We start from the raw sequence: 23,116 nt of genomic DNA on the forward strand, positions 1-23,116 counted from the left end.
TTGCCCAATCTGCTGAACTTTCTCCTTACCACACCCATACACTTTTAGTGCCTGATTGACTTTGAAAGACAACAGTGTCTTCAGAACTTCTATTTTGCTTAGAAAGACAATGCTTCTAAATGTGTCCTCAGTAACTTTCACTGAAGATCTACTTATAGCATTAAGGATTGACTTCAGAGCAGTCTTTGTTCTTCCCTCCTTATGTTCTCCCTACCTTGACTGCTTGAGCTTCCTCACTGAATGAACTCAACTCACAGTAGAATTGAGACAAAGTGTGAGCCCACAAACAGTTTGGGTGATCAGGGAGTTTGGGATTGAGATAAATACGATGTTATAGCTTTACCTTCTGGGACCAAAGGGAGTATGAAAGTAGTGATATCCCCTCTCAGGATAGAGGGCAAGATTATGCCTAGTGGACATGGTAAAGGGATCATGCTTTTAAATAAAGAGAGAACTCAGAGATTTTCCATTGTAAAACTGTACACAAAGTATCTTACAAGCTTCTGTTTGGGTTTGGAATATTTTACAGACCTTTCTAAGTTCAGACGCACGCACAGCAGTCGTGCACAGATAGCCTTTAGAACAAACCAGAAGAGTCCTGTTTATTTTCTGCACCTCAAAGAGGGAATTTACTATATAATACTTTAATCCTTTCCGCACCCTGGGATGTACACTGTGGGGTAAATTTTCAAAGCACAGAGCGTGGATTTAGCTGCGCGACTCTTATTGATGTTAATGGGAGTCACACGGCTAAATCCCTACACAACACTTGGACAATTTAGGGTTGTATGTCTAAGAAAGGACACTGGTTTGAGCTGATGAAACAGCTGGAAATGAAAACCCATCAGAACACATCATCCTGAAAGTTGTCTGGTGTGACAATAAGGAATTTAATTAGTAGATAGACTTGTGTCCTAGCTCTCCGTGGTAACACTTTTTCACACCAAGCTTCTTTTTCTAACATCTATCCAGCCCCCTGTGACTCACTTGTTACTTCACTGCAGGTACCTAAAATTTGTATTGCCTGTAGGGTTTGATATGTTATATGAGAATGTCAATTGTGTGTCTTTAAAAGAATAAAAATTAACTATTTTTCAGCTTTCTCTTTGGGAAATAAGTATTTAGCATTTTATATGTAAGCTCTGTGTGTGTAAGATAGTATATTTAAAATAAAAGCTTAAATATACATCAGTTAGGTTTATCATTTTTACTACTGAGTTAACTAGAATTATGGTTTGGTGGGAACACAGATAGTGTTAAAATTAGTCATCTGTTCAATAAAAGGCATTAGTAACAGAAAGCACATTGCCATTTTGAGGGGATTGAGGCAGTGGAGAATATATAATTCTACATAGACCTTAATTTTTGTCAGTAGTTCCTGTTTCTCTGATAAAGCAGTAAAAATGCTGATCTGCTGACCTTTATTTGGCAAACCAATCAGCAGTGAGATTTATGCTACTCAGTACAAATTCCAAACATAGAACATAGAGTTGTGTGAGTTGTTTTCAGGGTGAAAACTGTTGGTTGAGTCCATCCTTTCCTCTTGTAGCCTGACCTCCCCATTTCCATTTTGAAGCAGGATGCCTGAAATGTTTGCAGGCACCATTCTAGCACAGATTACACACATTTTACAGTTAATCTTGTAAAATGGAAATAGGTAAGTGGATTTTTTAGAGGTCTTGTCATCTTAGGTACCTAAGGTGCCTATTGCTAGGTAAATTTCCTCAAATACATGATCCAGAGTAATGGAAAAAGCCACAGGTAATGTTTAGTATTATCTTAGTATTCTAACAAATATATCCCACTTTCATTAGTGATGACACAGGCTTGCTTGAGACACCTTTGCTTAACTGCACTCTTTTCCCCCTCCTCTCTATTAATTTCCTTTGAACTATGGCTTGAGAAAGAGTTAGGAGGTGTTAGAAATTAAAAGTGGAATATCTCCTTTGCTTGGAAATCTGATTTGGCCCTTACCCTGGTGGAATATGAGACAATATTTTAAAATGAAGAGGAAATACAGTATTCTGGAGGACTATTTTCTAGAAGCAAACCTATTTATCATGACATTTGATAATAGTACATTTCTTTCTTCTTTCCTTTACATACCCACTTGGCACAAGCATCTTGCAATAAAGAGTATTCATTTTTTATTATCAATTTTAAACTATTTTTACAACTTGATCATCAGATTATGTATTAGAACATTGCTTACTAGGTTTAATGGCCTGTTCTAGTATTGATTATTCTTTCACAGGAGGTAACACTTTTCATTCTGTTTTTAAAGACTTCTTGTGGTCGTATTAAATTAACATATATATTTATTCAGAAAATAGAAGCAAGAACGCCTCTGCAAGAAGTGTAAATACTATGCTTATTTGCCTACTAGGTCCTTTAAAACGATCTCCAGACCATGGTGCTGTACCTTTAAAAAGTAAAGTTCCAATAGAAATCCATTAACTACTTTCAAATATAGCAATCCTCCTGTCCAGCTGTGAAAAGTACTAGATGATACTTATTTGCCATTTGTGTTATTTACGGTCCATGACTTTTATGGTAACTGGTTCCTATTATTGGTTTCTATTAATGTAAAACATAAGTGAACATAAATGAGGCGTGAATCATTTCTTTTTATTAGCCCCACAGTCTTCACTCAGTGCTTGCAGTAACTCCAGCTGTGACTTGTTAGTGATAACCTATTTAAAGAAGGATATCTTTAAGAATAAAGGGTGTGATTAGGAGTCTTTGTTCGTAGTTTCAGAAGGTTTCACCAGTTCATTGCAGGATCAACAATGATAAAAATAAAGTAAAAATTGATTAGCAACACTACTAAATCCAGAATTGCCACTGACCTGTCCTGAGTGTAATATAGCACTAATCAGACTTCAGGTAAGTTCCTACTGGTTAGTACTAAAAGCAAGACATAGGATATGTCACTGACAGCACAGGGAAGGACTTCCTGCTGCTGTTTAGCTGTGTTGTTAAATGGTAAAAGCTGATATGATCAGTTATTAAACAATATACTCTGTAAGAACGGAATTAGTATATACAGGGACTTGTGAAAGAATTATGAGCTTGCTTTTTGTTTTTAAAGCATAGTGAAATTAATGTGGAATTAGACTTTTCAAAAATAGACTATATGCTTATATTATTAAAGTCAGTAGTTTGAACTGTATTAGAAGAATTATATCTTAAGTCATGTATGAAGTTACCTTCCAGATAGCTTTATAGTTCAATTGAAAAGAGCATATTCTTTAAGGTAAAACATTATTTATCCTATCAAAAGGAAAAGACTTCAGCTTTCTACTTAAGCAGAATCTAGTTACAGTTCATACTCATGTTACCAGATTTCATTTCACCAATATTTTTTTTCTGAGGAAAAGCTAAGTTTTCTTAATCAGTGCTAACAATCTATTAGTTTAAAATAATAAATATTTATTAGTAGCTAAATAAATCTGGAGGGCACATTTCTCTTTGGAGCTTTAGAGCATGTTATCAACCTTTGTGTTACCTGTAACTCTACCAAAATCAACTGCTTTCATGATTTTGGAGGAAACGTCTTGCTATACTTCCCAGACATTCTGTGTCTTCTTTCATTAATGATGTGTCATGAATAAAAGAAGCATAGAAAAGAACTGAAACCCCACAATAAAACACTTATATTGTGCTACACCTTTCAGGGGCCTTTCCGTGATACTGCTGAAGTATTTTGGCAGCGGCACAAGCCTTTGGAACCAACCTTGCACATGGCAGCATTCATCGATTCACCACTAGACAAGGCCAGAGAGGAAATGAAAAGGGAAGACTGGGGAAACTGTATCCATGACAAAGAGTAAGTTCTTTGTTTTTTCTTATATTGTTATGAGAATGTTTTCTTTATTCCATTGCTTTCAGAAACCTTTCATGCCTGACAAAATGAAATGTCAAACCTGACAGCTTACTAGCAAACATTCTATGTACATCCTTCTAAATGCTGCGTCCTTAGATTATAAACTGTTCAGGGCAGAGACCCTATCTTGTAATTGTGTGACATGTGCCATCCATATCTATGAATCTGCAGAAGAATTTGTAATAGTAATAATAATATGGGATGCAACAGATGGGTTTCATGGGAAATAAGAAAACAAATGCAAATTCTGTTTTGCCACATGCACCTTGCCAAGAGAAAAATACTGGTTTGGTCTTCATATTCAGTGAGTTTGCAGATTATGTGAGGAAAAAATGGTGTTGTGTGCTAAAGAGACTTGCTTTCTCTCCCAGGAGGTTAACAAAGCTCGCTTGGAAGGGGAGGGAGCGTATGTTGCACATGTTAGAGCATGTCATCATTTGTAAAACTGTAACCATCTTTGAAGCAGTTTGGTTTCCTAAGCCATAGCATCTGTGTTAGTGTCAGACAGACCACTTCTTTTCTATACGATCCCAAATACGGACATAATCCAGGCCAAAAGATTTAAGGCTTCTGTCCCGAAAGACTTAAGGCTATTGACAAAGTATTTCCAGTTGTTTTCTTGTCATGATGGAACTCTCTTGTCCACTCATGATAAAGGCCTGTTAAGTCACTTGTTCTGGGTTTGTCATTAACTGGAAAAAATTGATGTTTTGTCAACTTCTCCCTTGAATTCACTGCTTTTGGCAATCCTCTGGCAATTTAATACCAAAATTCAGGAGAGAAAGGTATCACTTTTCCTCATAAGCAGCTTGTGATCCACTGATTCACTGGGAGACAAAGCTTTACTACCTTTGATCTGTTTCAAGCTTTTGCATCAGCTCCATGTTGCCGTGTGTCAGGACTAGGACTTAAGAATGCCAGAATCAATTTAATTTGCATGCTTTGGCTTTTCTGGTTTTATTGTTGGATCGTTTTCCTGCTTTAATATTAACAGTGACTTTAAATAGAAAGAAAAAAAAATCTTAGTTCGGCTTCTTTTCCACATTTAGGCAATGTTATTTTTTATATTTGGTGCAAAAAAATGAGATATATAGTACCTTTTAATCCTTTGGTAGCAAAACCATAACTGATTTAAGTTACAAGTAAAATGTGCTTCTGGTTTCTGCTTCTCTTGGTGTTCTTTTATTTATTAGGGTGAGGGGGAAGCAGCTTAAATCTCACGTCTTAGTTTAAATCCCAGCTATTTTTCTTTATTTCTTTTTTTTTTCCTTCTTTATTTTTATTTCTAGCTTTTGCCAGTGAAATTAAAAAAAGAAAGAAAGCAGCAAACAAAAAAACCCAGCAAGCAACCACTGGGTAATAATCAATGTTCTGCCTCTCATTTAAGTGTTCTTTTCACTGAATAAGTTTTGGCTGATGCGTTCAAAGTGAGGATGGATGATGTTCTTCATTTAAAGGCATGACTATGTTGCCCAGTCTTTATTTGGTGAGGTTTACCCCAGACACCACTATGCCAACAGTGTCAGAAGGTCAGATCTTGTAATAAATATTTTGCTGGCTCTCTTCAGTGAGTGAATTGTGAAGCTGTGGTCTTGTACAGTTTAAATTTGGAGTCTCCAACTTAGATATGAATTGACCAGGAGTCTTTATTTACCTTATGGGTAAGGAAGCATTTAGAGCCATCCTTAATGCACAGAAGCAATGTCCTAACACCAGTCATTCTCAGCTTCATGCATGCTAAATGTCTAGTGTATTATACATTTTCAGGCTGTGATCATTCTGTCTGTGGTTCATTTTCAACCAACCATGCAAGGATCACATCTGTAACCTTGAAAAGGTGATGACAGAGTTGCAGGTCATCATCAGGACTAACGCTCTCTAGTATTGCTGCAGCTGCTGTGTGAGATGCTGGTCTCCAGGGGCAAGTCCTCAAAGGGTTACTCAGATTCTGCAGTAGGTTTTTTTTCCTCACCAGTGTCTATTATAAATTGAAAAATTTCTGTCTCTTCCTATGTAATTGTGTACTTTGGGACTGTATTTCTTCCTGGTAGTGCTTCCTGTGCTGATTATTCCTCTATCTTAGAAAATAAGGAGGGAATGAACAGTGGAAGTATGTGGCATTTGTTGGGAAAGCTTATGTTTGCATAAAATGAAATCCTGAATGTTGTGTGATACCTTTTGAGATAGACTAATTGTGAGTGTATACCTGCAATTTCCAACAAAATTCAGAATTCTCACTTGCCTCTGATTATCAGGGTTCTTTGAAGCAGAAATACGTTTTCTCCAAGTGTTCTGAGAAAGTTATTGCTTCTGATATAATGCAGAAGTAATTGAAAAAGCTGTGGGGGAGTTTGAGGCAGGCGGAAGCAGTACAAATGAAAGCAAGAGAGAATGTTGTGCTTCCTTAAAGCAACTGCTGGAATTTCCTATAGAGCAACTGGGTAATCCAGCTTAATAAGAATGATTCCTTTTTTTCAGGTAATTGAAGCTGTTACTGCCTTATTGTGCTATTTTTCATACAAATGAAGTGATTTCCCCCTCCGCTTGGGTAGGAATGACAATTGGCCTCCTTTGGGATGGCCACTTAATAAACTAGTGTCTAGTTTGAGACACCAACTGCTGGATCTAGCAGATTTAGATCACTAAGTGTGACAATTTCTTTATTCAGCTGCATGCTGGACTAAAAAACCTGAATTGTTTTCATTAACTTTGTTAAAATCTCTCACATAATATGCCTCATGCTTCAAAGAATACTTTTAAGCATCTTTATAAAGTCAACACCCATCAGAACGAGTTGCAATGCGGTGATAGAATAGGGATAAACCAGCAGTAGCATAAAGCTGAGGTTTCCTGATTTATTGTAGTCTGGTGTGACATCAGGCAAGTCATCTCTGCTTCTGGCTATGTCCGTGCTCAGTGCTGCACTGGAGATAGCCAAGCCAGTCCTGAATGCACTGCTTGTGTGCAGCAGAGTGCAATGTCTGCACACCCTGCCTCTCCTGTGCTATGTGAACACTGCAGCACCATGCTCCTCACCGGCTTATTCTCAGCGAGATAATGCTTTCCTTTAGAACCAGGTTAGGGGCTTCTGTGCTACACAGTGCTGTGCACAAAAGGTGCACTTACAGAGCAGTTAGTGATCTAAATAAGCTCTGTACTTGGAGAGCATCAGTGTTATGAAGTGCCTGGTTTTAATGGTAATAACATTTAAAAATCAGGGCACTTCGAGAAGATTTAAGAGTTTAAAAAATGCCTTCAAATTCTACATTTAGAAGATCTTTTACTGTATTTCTGATTTAGCCATAGTGAAAATGGCTTCTACATTTTATGTCATACAAATATAACACATCTGAAAACTTTCTTCATATGCTTTGCAACTTCAGCAATTTGCATATTTTCCGGACTGTCATTGTATTATGATAAACAGGGATTATCATATATTTTCAGATAATGTTTTCTTAACAATTCAACTTCTATTTGTAACTCTTCCATTTATTTTAATTACTAGCACAGTGTGCAACATTTATTAATCAGCAGAGTCTTTTTAAGTTAAAATACTAAATTAGCTAACCCCATTAACACAGAATACTCCAAACAAGCAGTAATAGGAGAGGTAGTTACTGTGCAAATTGTATTATACATGCGGGTGCTCTAGGGCACAGTTAAGCATGATTACCCTCTTTTGATCCAGTATTCCTCTGCTTCTTCCAGCTAATTTCCACTGGAAATTTACAAAGTAGTGCCTTCATTTTCCCATCTTAATTTTTCTAATGAAGTTCTGGTACTTTATAACACTGGGGATGCAGATAATAAGTCTGTGTATAATTAAGAAGTTCCAGAATTTACTGCAGAAGAGATCTTTTATTTCCTGCAAGAACTAGACTATGTTTTTCTTTGTCACTTTGCATTATTGCAGGCAGGAGTTTAACAGAAAAAGCCGGAGGATTCTTAGATTTACTGTCGTTAGGATAAAAGCGATTGCTAGTGGATTAAAAAAGTATGCAGTTAGTATATTGCTGTAGACAATATGTTTAACAATGCACCCGAAATAAGTTTCTTATGGCAAGATACTGCACAAAAGGTAATCTGACTAGATATGTGAAGTAAAATATTCTGTCTTTGTTTTTGTGAATAACGTTTTGATTTTAATATGCACTCATTATGAACTAAATAATGGCTGTGCTGCTGCAGTTGTTTTGAGATGGGAAACCATTGTACTTCTTCCTTTGTTCCCTGAGTGAAAAGATAGACTTTGTTGGATTTGATGATGAAATTACTTCAGGTATAACACAAATTTGAAAGCTTAAAATTAATTTCATGTTTTATTTAAAGAAAATAAAATATGAAAGAGTCACAGCTTCCTGATAGAGAAGCACAATTTGATTGTAGCTAACTGTTCATGGTCAAAAGTGGGGTAAAACTGCTTTATTTGAATTAGATCAACGCAACAAGGAATTGAATTGCTATTGCATAGAACCACAATTAGACTCCACTATTGTACATTAAGATTTTGGCAGCATTTTTACTACTAAATTACAAAACTGTACAGTACATACAAATATTATGGAAGTTTGAGAAACCACGTAAGCAGAATATTCCATCCAGTTCAGTGGTTTTAATATTTCTGATTGTGTCCTGGTAGTGCAGCATGTGTGGCAGCCTGTCAGTAGATGTACTGCCAGTTCTTTCTCAGAAGCCTGGGTAAAGTTTGAAGCATTTTTGGTATCAGGATTACCTGTTTGCCCTGCTACACTGCTGGGGTTTTGCCTCTTAGGCAGGTCCAGCGAACATGCTGAAGGACCACTCTGGTTTTTTGCCACCATTTAAATTCAAGAAAATGTTAATGCCTCTGAACTGTGTCCTGTTGGTATCATACAGCACTGGGACAGTGCCACCCAGCAGCAAATGATGGACCTGGCAAATCCTTCTTCTTTGTGCTGCTGCTTTCTCCTCCCACATTGTCATAGACACTAGAGCCCTGTACCTACTGCTGCTTTTATCATCTTGGTCAATCCAATTGGGAAGTCTTCAGTGTCTAAAAAGCCTCTTCCATCTCCTGTCACAATAGTGAGAGATAGTCCAATAAAAGAGACAGGATGGAGGGAAGAAATGGTGGGTGAGGCATGCAAGAGGAAAGATCATGAGGGGATAAAAATGTGAGGAAAAGAAGGATTAGAAAGATGAAATTAATAGTAATGAATAGTAGCAGAGAGGTGCAGGATAGTATGGGTGAAGGGAAGGAGATTTGGTTTTGTTAACAACAGATCTAGGATATCTAGGATATCTTTCAAAACTCAAATACATGCCACTAGCAGCTGTCAGCTCCAGGACTGGCTACTAAGTTGAGGCTTCTAGGTCTTTTTATGCTTATTAGGTTCAACATGGTGTGGTCTTGGCAACCATGCAGTTGGCTGCCGTTACCAGTGATGCTGCCAGCTTTGGTCTGGTCCTCCCTCAGGTTATCTATGTGTAATACTGCTGTTTGTAGAACCTGAGGCAGTTTCCCATTTTTGGTTCCAGCTCTTTCCCCGTCTTGCATGTATTCTTTAGCATTCAAGCTTTTGTGATGGGTGAAATGAAATAACTTTTCAATTTCAGATTTCTTTCGTTAGGGAACATTCAGCTTCCATTAAATCATCAACTTTTGGAAAGACTCAGCTTATGCTGTGTTTTATGGCATAATATAACACCAATATGGAATTTAATTCTTCTTTGATCCTGCTACTTCTGTCTCTGTCATATTTACTGAAAACCTTTCAGGATTTCTGAATTTACATTTAAACCACAAGGAGAAGCTGAAACACAGATGTAAGAATCCTGAGAGTGAGCTTTTTGGGGATAAAATTAGTGAGGTCTCAATTTGCACACATCATACCACTGTCTGGATTTAATTTTCTTCTCCTTCCATCACTCTCTTCTGTCACATTCAGAGCACATAATGTCATTAATTTGGGGAAAAGCTGTGTCAGGTGTATATATCAAGCTACAGAACACGATACCATTACTGAAGTGTTTTGCAGTGCTATTGCTTTTTACTATTATCATTGGTTGTGGGGGTATAATGACTTTTGTATGACTCCCATTAATTTGGTTACCCTACTTAACACAAAAAATTGTTTTAGTGTTCTTTTTAATTACTTATTCACTTAGACTAATGAGAAGTCTTAGTTGCTCTAAACAGACATTGAATTTGTAAGCATATAATCCTTTCTTGTAGTGAGATTGTTAGCACTATAAGGATCTGCCCACCTGGCTCTGACAGTGGAACTATAGACAGGATTAAAAAAAGAAAGTTTCTACTTCAGGCTACTTTATACCATTATACCCTATTATATTTTTAGTTATTTCATTTCCATTTCAATATTTTTTTATTGTTCAATGTTCTTCCTCAGAAATTCATAGCTGATATCATTTTTCTTTTACTCAGCCATAGACATACATTCCAGGCTGTATGACACATACTCCACTTAATGATCTTAGAGGAGATAATAGAACAAATGGGCAAGATCACATTTATGCTAAGCTACACGTAGAACATGCTGTTAGTTGTGTCTTAAAGTGCTACAGTGTATATACACTTTTGTTTGGAATCGTGGTAGGACATCGATCACATTCTTTTGCCAAAAAGACAAAGATTAAGTGATCCGCAGTAAAATCAAAATCTCTATGTAGGAAATTTTATAGGGAAAAATATAATAATTTATCTTTTATTTTCCTTGATTATTTTTTTTGCCATTTTGTATATAAATCTTACAGATACAGCATTCACATTAAATTATGAATACTATGGCTCAACTACATTCTGTGTGTACATGGGCAAATCCCTAAAAATGGCTAGCCTCGTCTTCTCAGCTATCCGATCCCCTGAGAAAGCCAATTTTCTTTCATGTCTGAACAAAAGAAAAATGTACTATTAAAATGCAATTCAGAAGTGATAAAAACTGCAAGTGGAGCAGCCGGCTCACAGCACCTTCAATGTATTCTCTGGGACACTGGGGCCACATTAATTTTTGTGTGTGTGTGATGTCCATCCCATGTGCAAATTAGCATTACAAGTACCATAATCTGTCTTATGTGAGCGTGTCCTTTCCCTTGAGTATACACATGCTACTATAGCTTTGTATAATTTAAAAGTCTGCTAACTCGGTGTTTTTCTTTCACTAACTTTACATGTCATTTGTTTGTGGTACTTCATGGATTAAATTGATACTGCTGGCAAGATTCTAAACCTGTTTCTTTTTATGAAGTGGAAAGAAAGAAATGTAATTTAAGCAAACAAACACTTAAACAGTTGCTGATGGATCAGTTCAAATAAATAATTTTCTGAGTCTGTATCAGCTAAGAGACAAAGAAAGGTATTTTAATCCCTATCTTATCAAAAACTTGTTTGACTGTCTAACTCTTATAGGGATTCTGGATTCTGAAAAGCTTTCAACTAGGAAAAGGTTTTACTTAACTACACCTGTTGTCATGGCAATTAAAGTGATGTGTTAAACTTCTGAAGCATATATTTCTCATTTTACTGCATAATATTTTTTCCTGCACTTGTGGAATAAAGAATGCATATTGCTTTTTCAGAATACCAGCAATTATAAGTTAATTCACAAGGTTTTACTTCATGTACTTGTTTGCTCTTGTAACTCTCTCGCAAACTGAAATAGATGGAGCTAAGACATCTTTGTAGGGTCTTTTGCAGATTCTGTACATATAGGATATTTTTCACCTTCCTCCATACCATTTGGTGTGGAACCTACCCAGAAAACCTGCATAAGAGTTAGGGACATCCATCTGAAAAACTGTTCCGTGATCAAAGCAGGTAGCTGGAGCTTCGGTGTTCAGTGGCACTATATAAGCAGGGAGTCCGCCATCAGTAAGGGAATCAGGTTCCAAAAGATTGCTAATTAGGACAGCATCATAACTTGAGGATGAAGTACACAATTTGTGAATTCAGAAGAAATAATTTCTTTGCTTTGTGGTCTGCCAATACGTGAAAGTCAACAGTACTACTTGTATAAGTTTCTATTCTGCGAAATGACAGTATGGTTTATTTAGCTTTAATTAACAGATATTAAATCATGCATATCTAGTTTAAGGTACAAGTGAACCAAGTTACATGTTTGTACCGAAAGTCTTCATTTTATCCCAATGGAAGTCTGTATCTCTTTGCTTCAAATTTAATTTAAAAGCAGCTATAGGGGAAATTGCAGTAATCCTCTCATAATAAAGTGTTCACAAACCATGTAGATGAGGCCCACAGTGATATGGTTTAGTGGTGGTCTTGGCAGTCCTGGGGTAATCATCTTAAAGGTCTTTTCCAACCTAGTTGATTCTGTGATTCTAATATCAAAGGGGAACATTAAAAATGTAGTGGAAAATAGTAGGAAACATGTATTCATGTCACCTCCCGTAGCACTGATATCTATGACTTACATCAATCCTGTGGCATCTAGAGTTGAGCATAACTGGTTTTAAACTATTCTTGATTTTCAGATTTCTGCCATTTTCTTCGTATAACAAAGATAAGAAGTATGACCCATTAATTCATGGGTCAGGCAAATATGGCCAAGAAGCATATGGGAGTAAACACTTCCGAGAAGAAAACCCTAAGAAGTGGGTAGCAGACAAGGTAAGTCACTGCAAGAATCAAGGTATGGTTTGCTTTTAGATTGTTATCATATGAGAACTCTGTGAATTTGAGCCTCATCCAGAGATCATGGAATCCAATGGGAATCTTTCTAGTGTGTTATAAAATCACATAGTTAGAGCTGATGTGATGAGATGTCAGGTTTCCTCAACTCTTCTTCTGGTAAGTATGATTTGAGGAAGTTCAGCACCTACGTGTTGAGCATTTAAAAGCCTGATTAAATACAGCTTTGGTTATATAAGTTTTGTTCTATCTGTGTTGCCTTTTCTGAGAGATTTTTCTCTCCCTTTAGGAGAGGTTGCATATTTACTCTTGCACATTAGGATAAACCTTCAGAAAATGATGGCAAAACCAGATTAAGAACAACAAAATATTTTACTGCTTTGCAAAAAATCAAAATCTTTGTAAAAAATCTTTTTACAAAATCTATGTAAAACATCTAAAAATCAGTGAAGAGCCATTTTTTATTTTAAGATAGTCTCATTAAATCTCCTGCTTTGTCAGGAGCAGCTCATATTTTTGGTTTTGTAATGCTACGAGAGGTAATTTCCTCAGAACATGTTCTAACATGTTTGTGTCATGTTTGCATTACTTCTACTTGTATCAGAATCACATTAAAATTTCCCAGTACAAGAAAGATAACGGAGTTGATAGAGAGTGCAGTACAGAGCCACAGAGATAGTTAAGGAGCATCTTTTGTAGGAAGAAAGGCTGAGAAAGCTGGAACTCTTCCATTTGGAGAAGTCTGATAGGAGATGTTCATAAACACCTGATAGGAGAGAATGAAGCGGAGGGAGCCAGACTCCTCTCAGTCTCGGTAGTGTCCAGTGACAGGAAAAGAGACAATGGACACAAATTGAAATGCATGAAATTCCATCTGAATTTTTACTGAGAGGGTGACAGAGCACTGGCACGGGTTGGCCAAGGAGGTTGTGGAATCTCCAGTTTTGGAGGTATTCAAAACCCCACTGGGACAAGGTCCTTGCACTGTGTTCTAGCTGAGCAGGTGGGTTGGACTAGATGATCTCAAGGGGTCACTTACAACCTAGATAATTCTAGAATTGTGTAAGATGTGATTACTTGTTCCCCTGGAAGTAACTTAACCTTTGGAAACAAGTTCCAATGAATCTTGTTTTGAGAAGTAATATTTTTTAGAAGAATTCTTTATAAAAACTTTAAAAATTATCTCTGAGTATAATTTTGGTATTTTAACACACATTAATTGAATCTCATTGCAATTAAAGGCACAAAGATCAAAATTCAAAAAGATGTGAATTTGTCTTTCAAAAGCAATGAGTGGAGAATATGACTGGCTGGGCTTCCACAGCAGAAGTATGATGTATAAAAAAGATCTAAAAGTCTTACTGGTGGTGCTGATCTTGTCCTGTGAAGACTCTTACTTTTCCAGTTCCTGATCAGGCTCAGATGATGATATCAAACAATGTAAATATATTTATATTGAATATCATATCGCACATATGTAATATTATATAAATTATGAGCTCAGCTGAAACAGCTAAACTCACTTTACATTAACTCAACATGCATACAGCCTCCCAACCTAATTCTAAATCAATGGGAAGCTTCCATTAGAAGCTGCTTAGCCCAACAGAGAGAGAAAAGAGCTATTTATGACCCACCTGCTGCTTTAATCGGTCATTATTGCTAGAAAGAAAACAACCAAAAAAACTCTCCAAAAAACCCAAAACAAAACCAAACCTGCACCTCCTCACTATATTTTAATGGAAAAAGGTCTGATGGGCAGGTGTGAGGTCAGACTTTCATTACTATTAAACTTGAAAGAACTCCCTGTCACTTTCTTAGTTCTAAACTGTGTTTAAACTTTGCAAATATCAGTGCTATGAACAAAATTATCCTGTTCTAATGAATCAAAAGGCTAAAAGGAATGTATTAAAACATTACCAGCCAAAATTTGTGCTGAAGACTTTGTCTGTTAAACACAGCCTTCCTTTGAAATCCCCATGAGGTGATATTTTTGTGGATGCAACTTCTATTACAACCCAAAGAGCTAACAACCCTGCTGTAACATATATTCAGCTTCTGACAGTATTATACAAAAGAAGTTTCTCATATCACTGCTCATAAGACAAACTACCATGTAAGTTTTACCAAGGAGTCAGTTCAGTTGTCAGTGGAGCAACGACCTCTCTGAGCTGCTGAGGTATTATTTGATATTAGCTGGCTATTTTTAAACCACATATAACAACATTACCCTGTGTATGTTCATGAGCATGTCCTAGTTGTATTTTCCTGAGGTTTTCATGTGTTTGTAAGTATGCATTTTAATTCAAGTCACAAAAAGATTAGTATGTAAATTATATAATTACTTTAGAAGCAAAATGAACAACAAAGCAAAATATTGCCTTGTTATATTTCTTCTGGAAAATGAAAGGGTATTAGCATAGACTTCCTCTAAACATTATAATTACCATATCTATGTGAGGAAAAGTTAATAGTTCTTCTTTTCATCTAGTTATAATCTGAAAAATTTTATCTCATTCACTTTACATTTCAAAGAACTTTGAGTTAAGGGAAAAACTGTTATATTCTAATTCTTCATTAAAAATAAACAAGAAATAGAAATACTACACTTCTGAAGGGGGCCTACAAGGATGCTCGAGAGGGACTATTCATTGGGCACTGTAGCAATAAGACAAGGGAGAATGGGTTTAGACTTAAACAGGGGAGATTTAGGCTAGATATAAGGAAGAAGTTCTTCCCTGTGGGGCGCTGGCACAGGGTCCCCAGAGAAGCTGTGGCTGCCCCGTCCCTGGCAGTGTTCAAGGCCAGGTTGGGCACAGGGGCTTGGAGCAACCTGCTCTGGTGGAAGGTGTCCCTGCCCGTGGCAGGGGGTTGGAACTGGATGGTCGAAAGGTCCCTTCCAACCCAAACCATTCTATGATTCTGTAATTCTATCTGAAACTGAATCTAGTTATTTCACCCAGTTGCAGAACACTACAAAAATAAAAATACTTGCATGTTTTAAGTTTACTATTTGATGTCTAAATACAATGGAATGTCTTTGATAGAATTTATTTCAGAACTATCAATATAAAAAATTTACCAGTCACTATGAATTTAATCTACAACAATAAGTTCCAATGCAGCTGGACAGTCAAGGGATCAAATAAGCTAACTATAATCTTCGGGATGTCAAAACACTCACATATGTTCGTATTTACTGAGGCAGAAATTATAGCTTACAGCCTTTAATCGGTATTGGAATTAGTTTGCATATGCATTCTAAAAAAATGACTTTAATGGCAGCATTTAATGTTTTCTTGTTTGCAAAATTCAGGAAGTGACATTTTAAGATGTTCCTTCCTGATAGATTCTTTCCTCTGATGCCTTATTATAGGTGCGTAACAGTACAACTGCATCACTGTTTCATTATTTGCACAGGCATTTTGGCCCTAAACAGAATTTTATTATCTAAAAAAGCATAAAAATACCCAGTACTGCAAAGAATTAATTTAGAGAACCTAAGCATTTTGCACAGAACATAAAGTTGACCTTTACCGTCTACAGCTTTTGGAATGGAGTGGGATGTGGAACACATCATAGATTTAATGTGGCACAACACTGTCTGCAGAAACTTGGGTGGGACTGTGACTGCCTGCTCATTGCACCCGATGAATCTGCTGTCACCAGCATCCTGATAATAATGAACATTCGGCTTAATGACCGTGATTATGATTATCATAATTGATGTGCAAGTGCAGTGTGTGGGGATCATTACAGCTGAACTGTACAGCAGAGAAACATGCTTTAGTTATGGATAATTTTACTTTTATGCATTGATTGGGATAAAATATGCCTTTCAAGTTCAACAGGCTGGCTTGCTGTAATTTTGGGAAGATTTCTACATGTAGGAATTGATGATTATGAGGTTCCTGCAAAATAGTCATTCTAGCAGTTTGTTTGGAATTGTTTCATTCCATTAATAATGGGAAATAATTAAATAATTAGACATCATCAAGAGGAAATCACTTATAGGCTACTGCCAGCATTAATCAAATATCAAGTTCAAATATTTCTGATTGTCATGGCCTTGCCTACACAAGTTAAAATAGCCCTTGTAATTCCCCACCAACACAACTCTATTTTTGGTGCAGCTGTAGAAATGGGGCTGTGGTCAACACTGCTGGCATTTTCACACTGTATCGTGTAGCCATTAGAGCAGGCAATAGTTGATCCTTATATAAATAATATTACTTCCATCTTCGTCACCAGAGGCAGAGAACTGCAGGCTCAAATTCATCCAGAGTACATAAAGGCACAGTCAGTTTCAGTCCATTTTGTTGAACACATTGCCTTCAACTGAGATTATATGAAGTTGCAGAAGTATTTAATTAAATCATGACATATATAACAGTTAAACACCAACCTGTGTGCCTATTTTAAGGCAGAGTTTGCATAAAGAGTATTACAACTTAAGTATAATGCAAGGTATAGAGTCTCATTGATTCACACGAGGTGTAAATTTGGCTCTTTGTCCAAGAACTGGCAGAAATTTCTCATCTGGGGTAACAGACTATGGAAAAAATTCTTGATCTTTGACTTGCTTTCTGCCATAAAGAAGATTTTAAGGACCAAATCTCTATGAATGTCTCAGCTGCATAATTCGTCTGAGATGACTTCATGAAGTTTGGACTTTCTGTGATGAGAAATTCTGTGTGCCCAAGGATTTCATCCTACTTTACATAGTCTGCTGCCTCTGAAAGTTCAATAACCTCTACTGTTTTCATTATTGCTCACATTATAGCCCAAGTGGAATCACATTATCAAGTAGGGCCCTAATTTCTAGGTATGTGGGAAGACTCCTGCAAGGTGACCCTGAAATAGCCTGAAAGTGCCTTTGAAAGTGAGTGTGACCGTTCTACATAGCCATGACCAACCCATTTTCTTCCATATTCTTATAAGACCACTGTGCCCTGTGATTCCACAGCAAATTTATCTTTGTATAGTATTACTGCAAGGGAAAAACAGGGCAGGGAAGGGAGGAAGTGATTTGTTCTGTTTGAAAATTAGTTTCAGCCCTTGAAGGACCAACAACATACAACAATCTTGTGTCTAGTGGATGCTACCATTAAGTGGCAGATTTGTTTCATACAGTGTTCATGCTTTTCTGCCCCTGACTATACTGAAGTGTATTTAAATTTCATCTTAACTCACTTTTTCCTAATCTTGTAGTGATTAGACTTGACTCAGGTGTAATGTATATGTGGAGCTTTAACCTTTTCCTGTCTCCGATTGTGGCAGGACGATGACAACCAGGAATTTGCTTGTTCTCTTTTCATTTTGATTAGGAAAAAAAGATGACACAAGAATATTTTCTAATACAGTGTAGTATTGGCTGATGAATGTGCATCCATACTATCAGCCTTCTTGCATGTTTTAAAACTTGTAAGGCCATATTTACCAGTATGCTGTGTGGCAGAAGTTACTAATATTTTATATACACACATTTTGAATATCAGATTCTTAGTTCCTCAGTGCAACAGCAACGTGTTTTCCTAGGCAATGCCAAGCTGACATAATGTGGCAGCCAGGAGAGACCCTATTGTAGGGGAGTTATTAGATGATCTGTTAAAGTTTCCTTGTTATACTACCAGTTTCCTCATGGGCCACGTCAGGGATAATAAGGGTTGTTGCCAAAGTGTGTTGCACTCCAGCAATCCACAGCCAGTGACATGGCTCTTGTATGATTATTATTGCTGTCGTGACTTGATGTGTCTAATCAGATTCTCAAAATGGACCTTCAGTTTGAGTCATCAACTATCTGTTTCCAAGATAAAGCTGCTTTCTATCGCTTTTCTTCCGATTCCGAGGCCTACACAAAAAAAAGCCCTACACCAAACTCAAGGATCTGGCCCTACAACAATACATTCTATACCATTCACGAGCAGTCTGCCTTTTGTACCCTGTAGCATATATTTTCTGCTCTCAGGACAGCTATTGTGAGTCAGAACGCTGCTGTACCTTCATGTGAATTACAACTTGAGTAATTCCTTGCTTCCTCATAGGATGATTCCCACAGCAGCATTACTTTTCAGAGCTGCAAGTTCCTTGGAACTCAGATGTTCCACTACCTGGTTAGGTAGTACAAAAAAAGAGCAGTGTTGCCCAATTTAATGTCACAGACCAGCTTAATAAGCAATTGGTCTCTGAATCTGGATAACAAAAAATGGCTTAAAATCACTTTTACAATTTCTACTTCTGATTTGTTTACTTATTTTTAGTAAATGTCCTAATGTTCTGTTGAGAAGGAAATGTATTAAAAAAAGCAAGAGAATGTCTCATCCAAGAGTGGGAACACCAGACATTACCTCTCATTCAGAGGCCTAGAATGAACTGTCTCTCATAATATGATGCCCCCATTCAGTCTTCCAGGAAAGCAAATCTGTTTCAACTTTTGACAGTTGACATGATGATCTTTCTGGATTCCTTCCTGAATCACTGTGTCATATTTACAGAAATACATTTTGTTATGAAGATCACTTTCAGAGCTCCCCCTGGAATACTTCTTGAGCTGTAGATTGTTTCCTTTGAAACAATCCTTAAGGTCACCACTGCTGAGCTGCCTTTGGAAATTGCTACTCTAGATATATGTAATGCAAGTGATTATTAACTACCAGCAATCTTTCAGTTTATTTTCTTTGGTGTAGAAGGAAGGTAAACACTGCGAAGCAAATTAAAACATACAAAGTGTATCCCTGGCTACTGTTTAACTAAATGCAGAAAAGAATCTGTGGATAACTGGGAGGCTGAAAGGAAAGGCTGAAAAAACTTTCTGGTGAAGGTTACTGATGAGTTACAAGGTCTGATTTTAAAGAATATTACAAAGTAGTGACTGAGAAGAGTGAAGCCGTTCACTTATTTGCATAAGAAAAGATACTGCCACCACTTGTCTAATCAAATCCATTCCTAGTGGTTATTTGTAAGGGTTTGTGGGCAACTAGTTGAATGTTTTATAAAACCTTATTTTCAGTTCTGTAATTTCTCAACGGGAAAATGCAGTCCCTTGATGATGATCCAAGGCTTTGAAGAATAAATTGATTTGAAAGAGAAAATTAGATGGTACTTAGTATACTGTCTAACTAGCAATCCTGTGTCATTTGTCTGCTGGATGATAAATGCCTTGCTTTGACTACCTTCCTCATTTCATAATGTAACTTGTATGTTAGCGGCATAAGGGAAAATTTTCCTTTTTAGTAAGAGCTGACTTCAACCAGTATTTCCATGAGGGAGATATATGTATGCTTTAACTTTCTCTATAATTCCCATTGTACACCTTGCTTAAACATTTTGAAGTCTCTTGTTTGATCAAAAATGAAATGAAAATCCTCACACTCAACTGCGAAGTGCTTGGCCTTTTGATGACAATTTTGGATAGACTGTTCAGCATTCTTGTTATTAAGATTATATATCTGCCAAACATAATGTATTTCAATTCGATTCAATTTGCAACAATATTGAATTAAAAAGGCTATATTTTGAAGTCACTTAAAACTCTTTATGGAACATATCTGCAAAACCAAGCTACTTATTATTTGATAGTACTCATCCAGACCTTGTTTGTTCTGGTTACATAAAGTTGAAATGAAAGCACTTATCGTTAGTACTGAATACCCTGCTCTTCTGAAGTGTAACTTGTTAGGTATGAGAGTCTCTAACTTGGGGGGGGACGAAGAGAAAAGGAAAAAGAGAAACAATAAAAACATTGCATATTAACAGACTTTGTACACTAATGTGAAGCTGCTTGATTGAGCAGTGTAGTGTCAACCATGTCTTTCTTCTAATGCTAAAAGTAATGCACATAGACAGAGTGACAATCAGAGTACAGCCTCCCATCAGCTGTAATTAATCTTTTAGTTAACAGAGACTAGAAAAGCTTCTCATCAGCCTCTTCTGAAGTCTGAGGCACCCTGTTTTTTGATGTTTGCATTCTGAGTAAAATTGTCCCCACCAGTTCTAACAAATTGAAACACCAGGCTAATTATGGCAGCTAATGAAGTGTGTGGAATGGTCACAGCTTGTCGTGAAACTGTTCCTTCAGCTCAGATTAGAGTTTCATCAATCACTTTTTTAAACTGATCCAGAATTGCTTCTGCCCAGTGCTTGGCATTTTTAATGCTGTTTCTGTAATTGTTTTTTTCCCCAAAGCTTAGGCTATTTTTTGAAATATTACATTCTCAGGACAGGACTTACAAACTCCAGTTTATAAAAAACCATTTCATTATCGCCCCTATCAGCTGATCAAGTGCTAGAAAGCTAATAAAAGAAGCAGAAATATAAAATTTGATATATTGCTTTTAATCCAGCTAAAGGTAGCAATAAAGCATATACACATATATGTATATGAATCATTATTACTGTGGGCTGGTTGTATACTGCAATCTCATGAGACATGGTTTGTGGGTTGGATGGTTCAAAACCCACTGAAGGACCTAAATGAAATGAAGGAGTTGGTCTTAGTTTATTTACTAGTGGATTGTGGCCCTCCATATATCACTCAAAGAGTTTGGCATGATTTGTAGTTTTTGCAGATGCCCAAGCCTTTGGCAGGAGGAAGACCATGCTATTTAAAGAATTTCCACGCTTCAGGTCAAATCCAAAGTCCTCAGAGAAGTATGGGAAACTTTACAGTATAACTGATATTGCTACTACCCTGTCAATGAATAAATTAGCATATAAAACATTGTAAAAACTCCTAGTTCCTGTTTATTTGTAAGATATAATAGTTCTCAGCTATAAATTGAAAGTTCTGTGTAGACATTAAAGGCATAGACGTTAGAGAAAGTCCAAGTCTAAATTCTTTCCTCAACATGGACAACAGAGTGTAGAATTTAGTTTGGAAGTTATCCAGCTGAAAAATGAAATAAACTATTTCTTATATGCTGCCATAGAATAGGTTTGCACAAGTTGTTACATTTAGCATATGACACAGGTATTCATATCAGAAGCAAGACAGCATGATTTTAGTTTTTGAAGTGTTCAACAACCTATCTTTTAAATTTGTGCTAATGCATGTAATCCATTTCATTTTTCTGAACATGCTGAATCTGAAATAATGCCTGGCTGTAAACATCAACTGTTCTTCATCCCTAGATTCTCGATCAGCAGCAGTTTGACAGGACTAGCTTCATGTCAATGCCAAAACAAATCTGTGGCACCTGAGTGAATAATCGGTGTTGCTGATGCTATTCCTGAACTGTATCAAAGTACTAGTGGATCTACACAGGAGAAAAATTGATAATGAAAAATGAAGAAAAACATGACACACATAGAGGTTATGTTATCGTGTTTGATAAAATAGCAATAGGTATTAGCCTAAGAGCTATTGTTCTGGTTTTATTGATTAGTGAACCCTTGTGAACAGTGGATAGGAGATGAGTAGTTTTTCTAGTGTTAGCTGATCTCCAAAGTAAGCTGCCTGCAAAATGAGAAAGGCCTTTTCCTGTTTGATCATTTCTATCTCTTCTGAAGGCAGTTTATATTTACAAACAGAAACCTGTTTTTCTCTGTAGCTTTCATGACTGGTAGGGCACACTGCTGGCTCAGTTTAGCTACTTGCCAACCGGGATCCCCAAGTCCCCTTCTGCAGAGCTGCTACCTGTCAGCCTCCAGCCTGTTTTGTTCCTGGAGTTAGTCTGTGCCAGGTGCATTTGTCTGTGCTCTATTTTGTGAGGCCCTGTCAGGCCATTCCTTTAGCCTGTCTACATCATGTAGTAGCCCTCAAGTGTTTCGATGGCACCCATTAGTTTGGTATTGTCCATGAACTTGATAAGCGTGCATTCCATCTTCTCCTCCAGATCACTGATGAAGATGTTAAACAAGATGTGTCCCAAGATAGCTCCTGAGGAAATACATTTATTTGTACCCAGGTTCTACTTAGAGTACCATTCATTGCTACTGTTTGAACCTGATATTCCAGGCAGTTATTACATCTATTAGTCTGCACATCTAGACTATAATTTACCAACTTGCTTAAAAGGTTTCTCTAGGATATTGTGTTGGAAGCCTTGCTAAAGCTGGGCTAGACAGCATCCGCTGTTCTCCTTTGATCTGCATGTCTAGTAATTTCATAACAGAAGGCAATCAGCTTTGAAAGCATCCAGAACAGTGTCAAAGCAGATGAAATCTAACTGGAGTACTGGTTTTGCTGCACATGCCAAATACAGCACAATCAATGTGCTTTTTATCAATTCTATTTAGAATGTGATTACTGTGATTACAACCTCTTTTTTTTTTTTTTTTTTTCCAAAGAGATACAACTTAACCTGATAAGATAAAACATATTTTCACTTGTGGATTTCAACTCAGAATTTTCCCTCCTCAACTCCCAGTGGCATGATTTTGGCAAGTTAGATGTAGTTGCAACTTGATCTTGGCAGGTTAAACATTTTCTGGCTTTAGTCCAGCAGGTTAAAAGTGGTTCTGAGTTTGTCTTGGCAGTCAACACTTGGCACAGGCTTATTTTCAGCTGGAAAGAGAACGTTGTGGTTGAACAGTTTAGACAATGAAAGGGGCAGCTTATAAATGGCATAAGTCAAGATACTTAT

At 36.9% G+C, this 23,116-nt stretch overlaps 1 protein-coding gene across 1 annotated transcript in view; it reads left to right on the forward strand.

The window, feature by feature from the left end:
- The window catches only part of SPATA17 (spermatogenesis associated 17), a gene marked incomplete at its 5' end in the record, with an annotated part of 78,084 nt that overhangs the window by 46,807 nt on the left and 8,161 nt on the right, over window positions 1-23,116 (forward strand). The window contains 2 exons of the mRNA XM_010009409.1: window positions 3,678-3,829; window positions 12,377-12,512. Coding sequence (XP_010007711.1) covers window positions 3,678-3,829; window positions 12,377-12,512 — 288 coding nt within the window. The remainder of the gene's footprint in view (window positions 1-3,677; window positions 3,830-12,376; window positions 12,513-23,116) is intronic.

Source organism: Nestor notabilis, unplaced genomic scaffold (genome assembly GCF_000696875.1).
Source record: "Nestor notabilis isolate BGI_N333 unplaced genomic scaffold, ASM69687v1 scaffold4922, whole genome shotgun sequence".
In the NCBI taxonomy this organism is placed as follows: Eukaryota; Metazoa; Chordata; class Aves; order Psittaciformes; family Psittacidae; genus Nestor; species Nestor notabilis.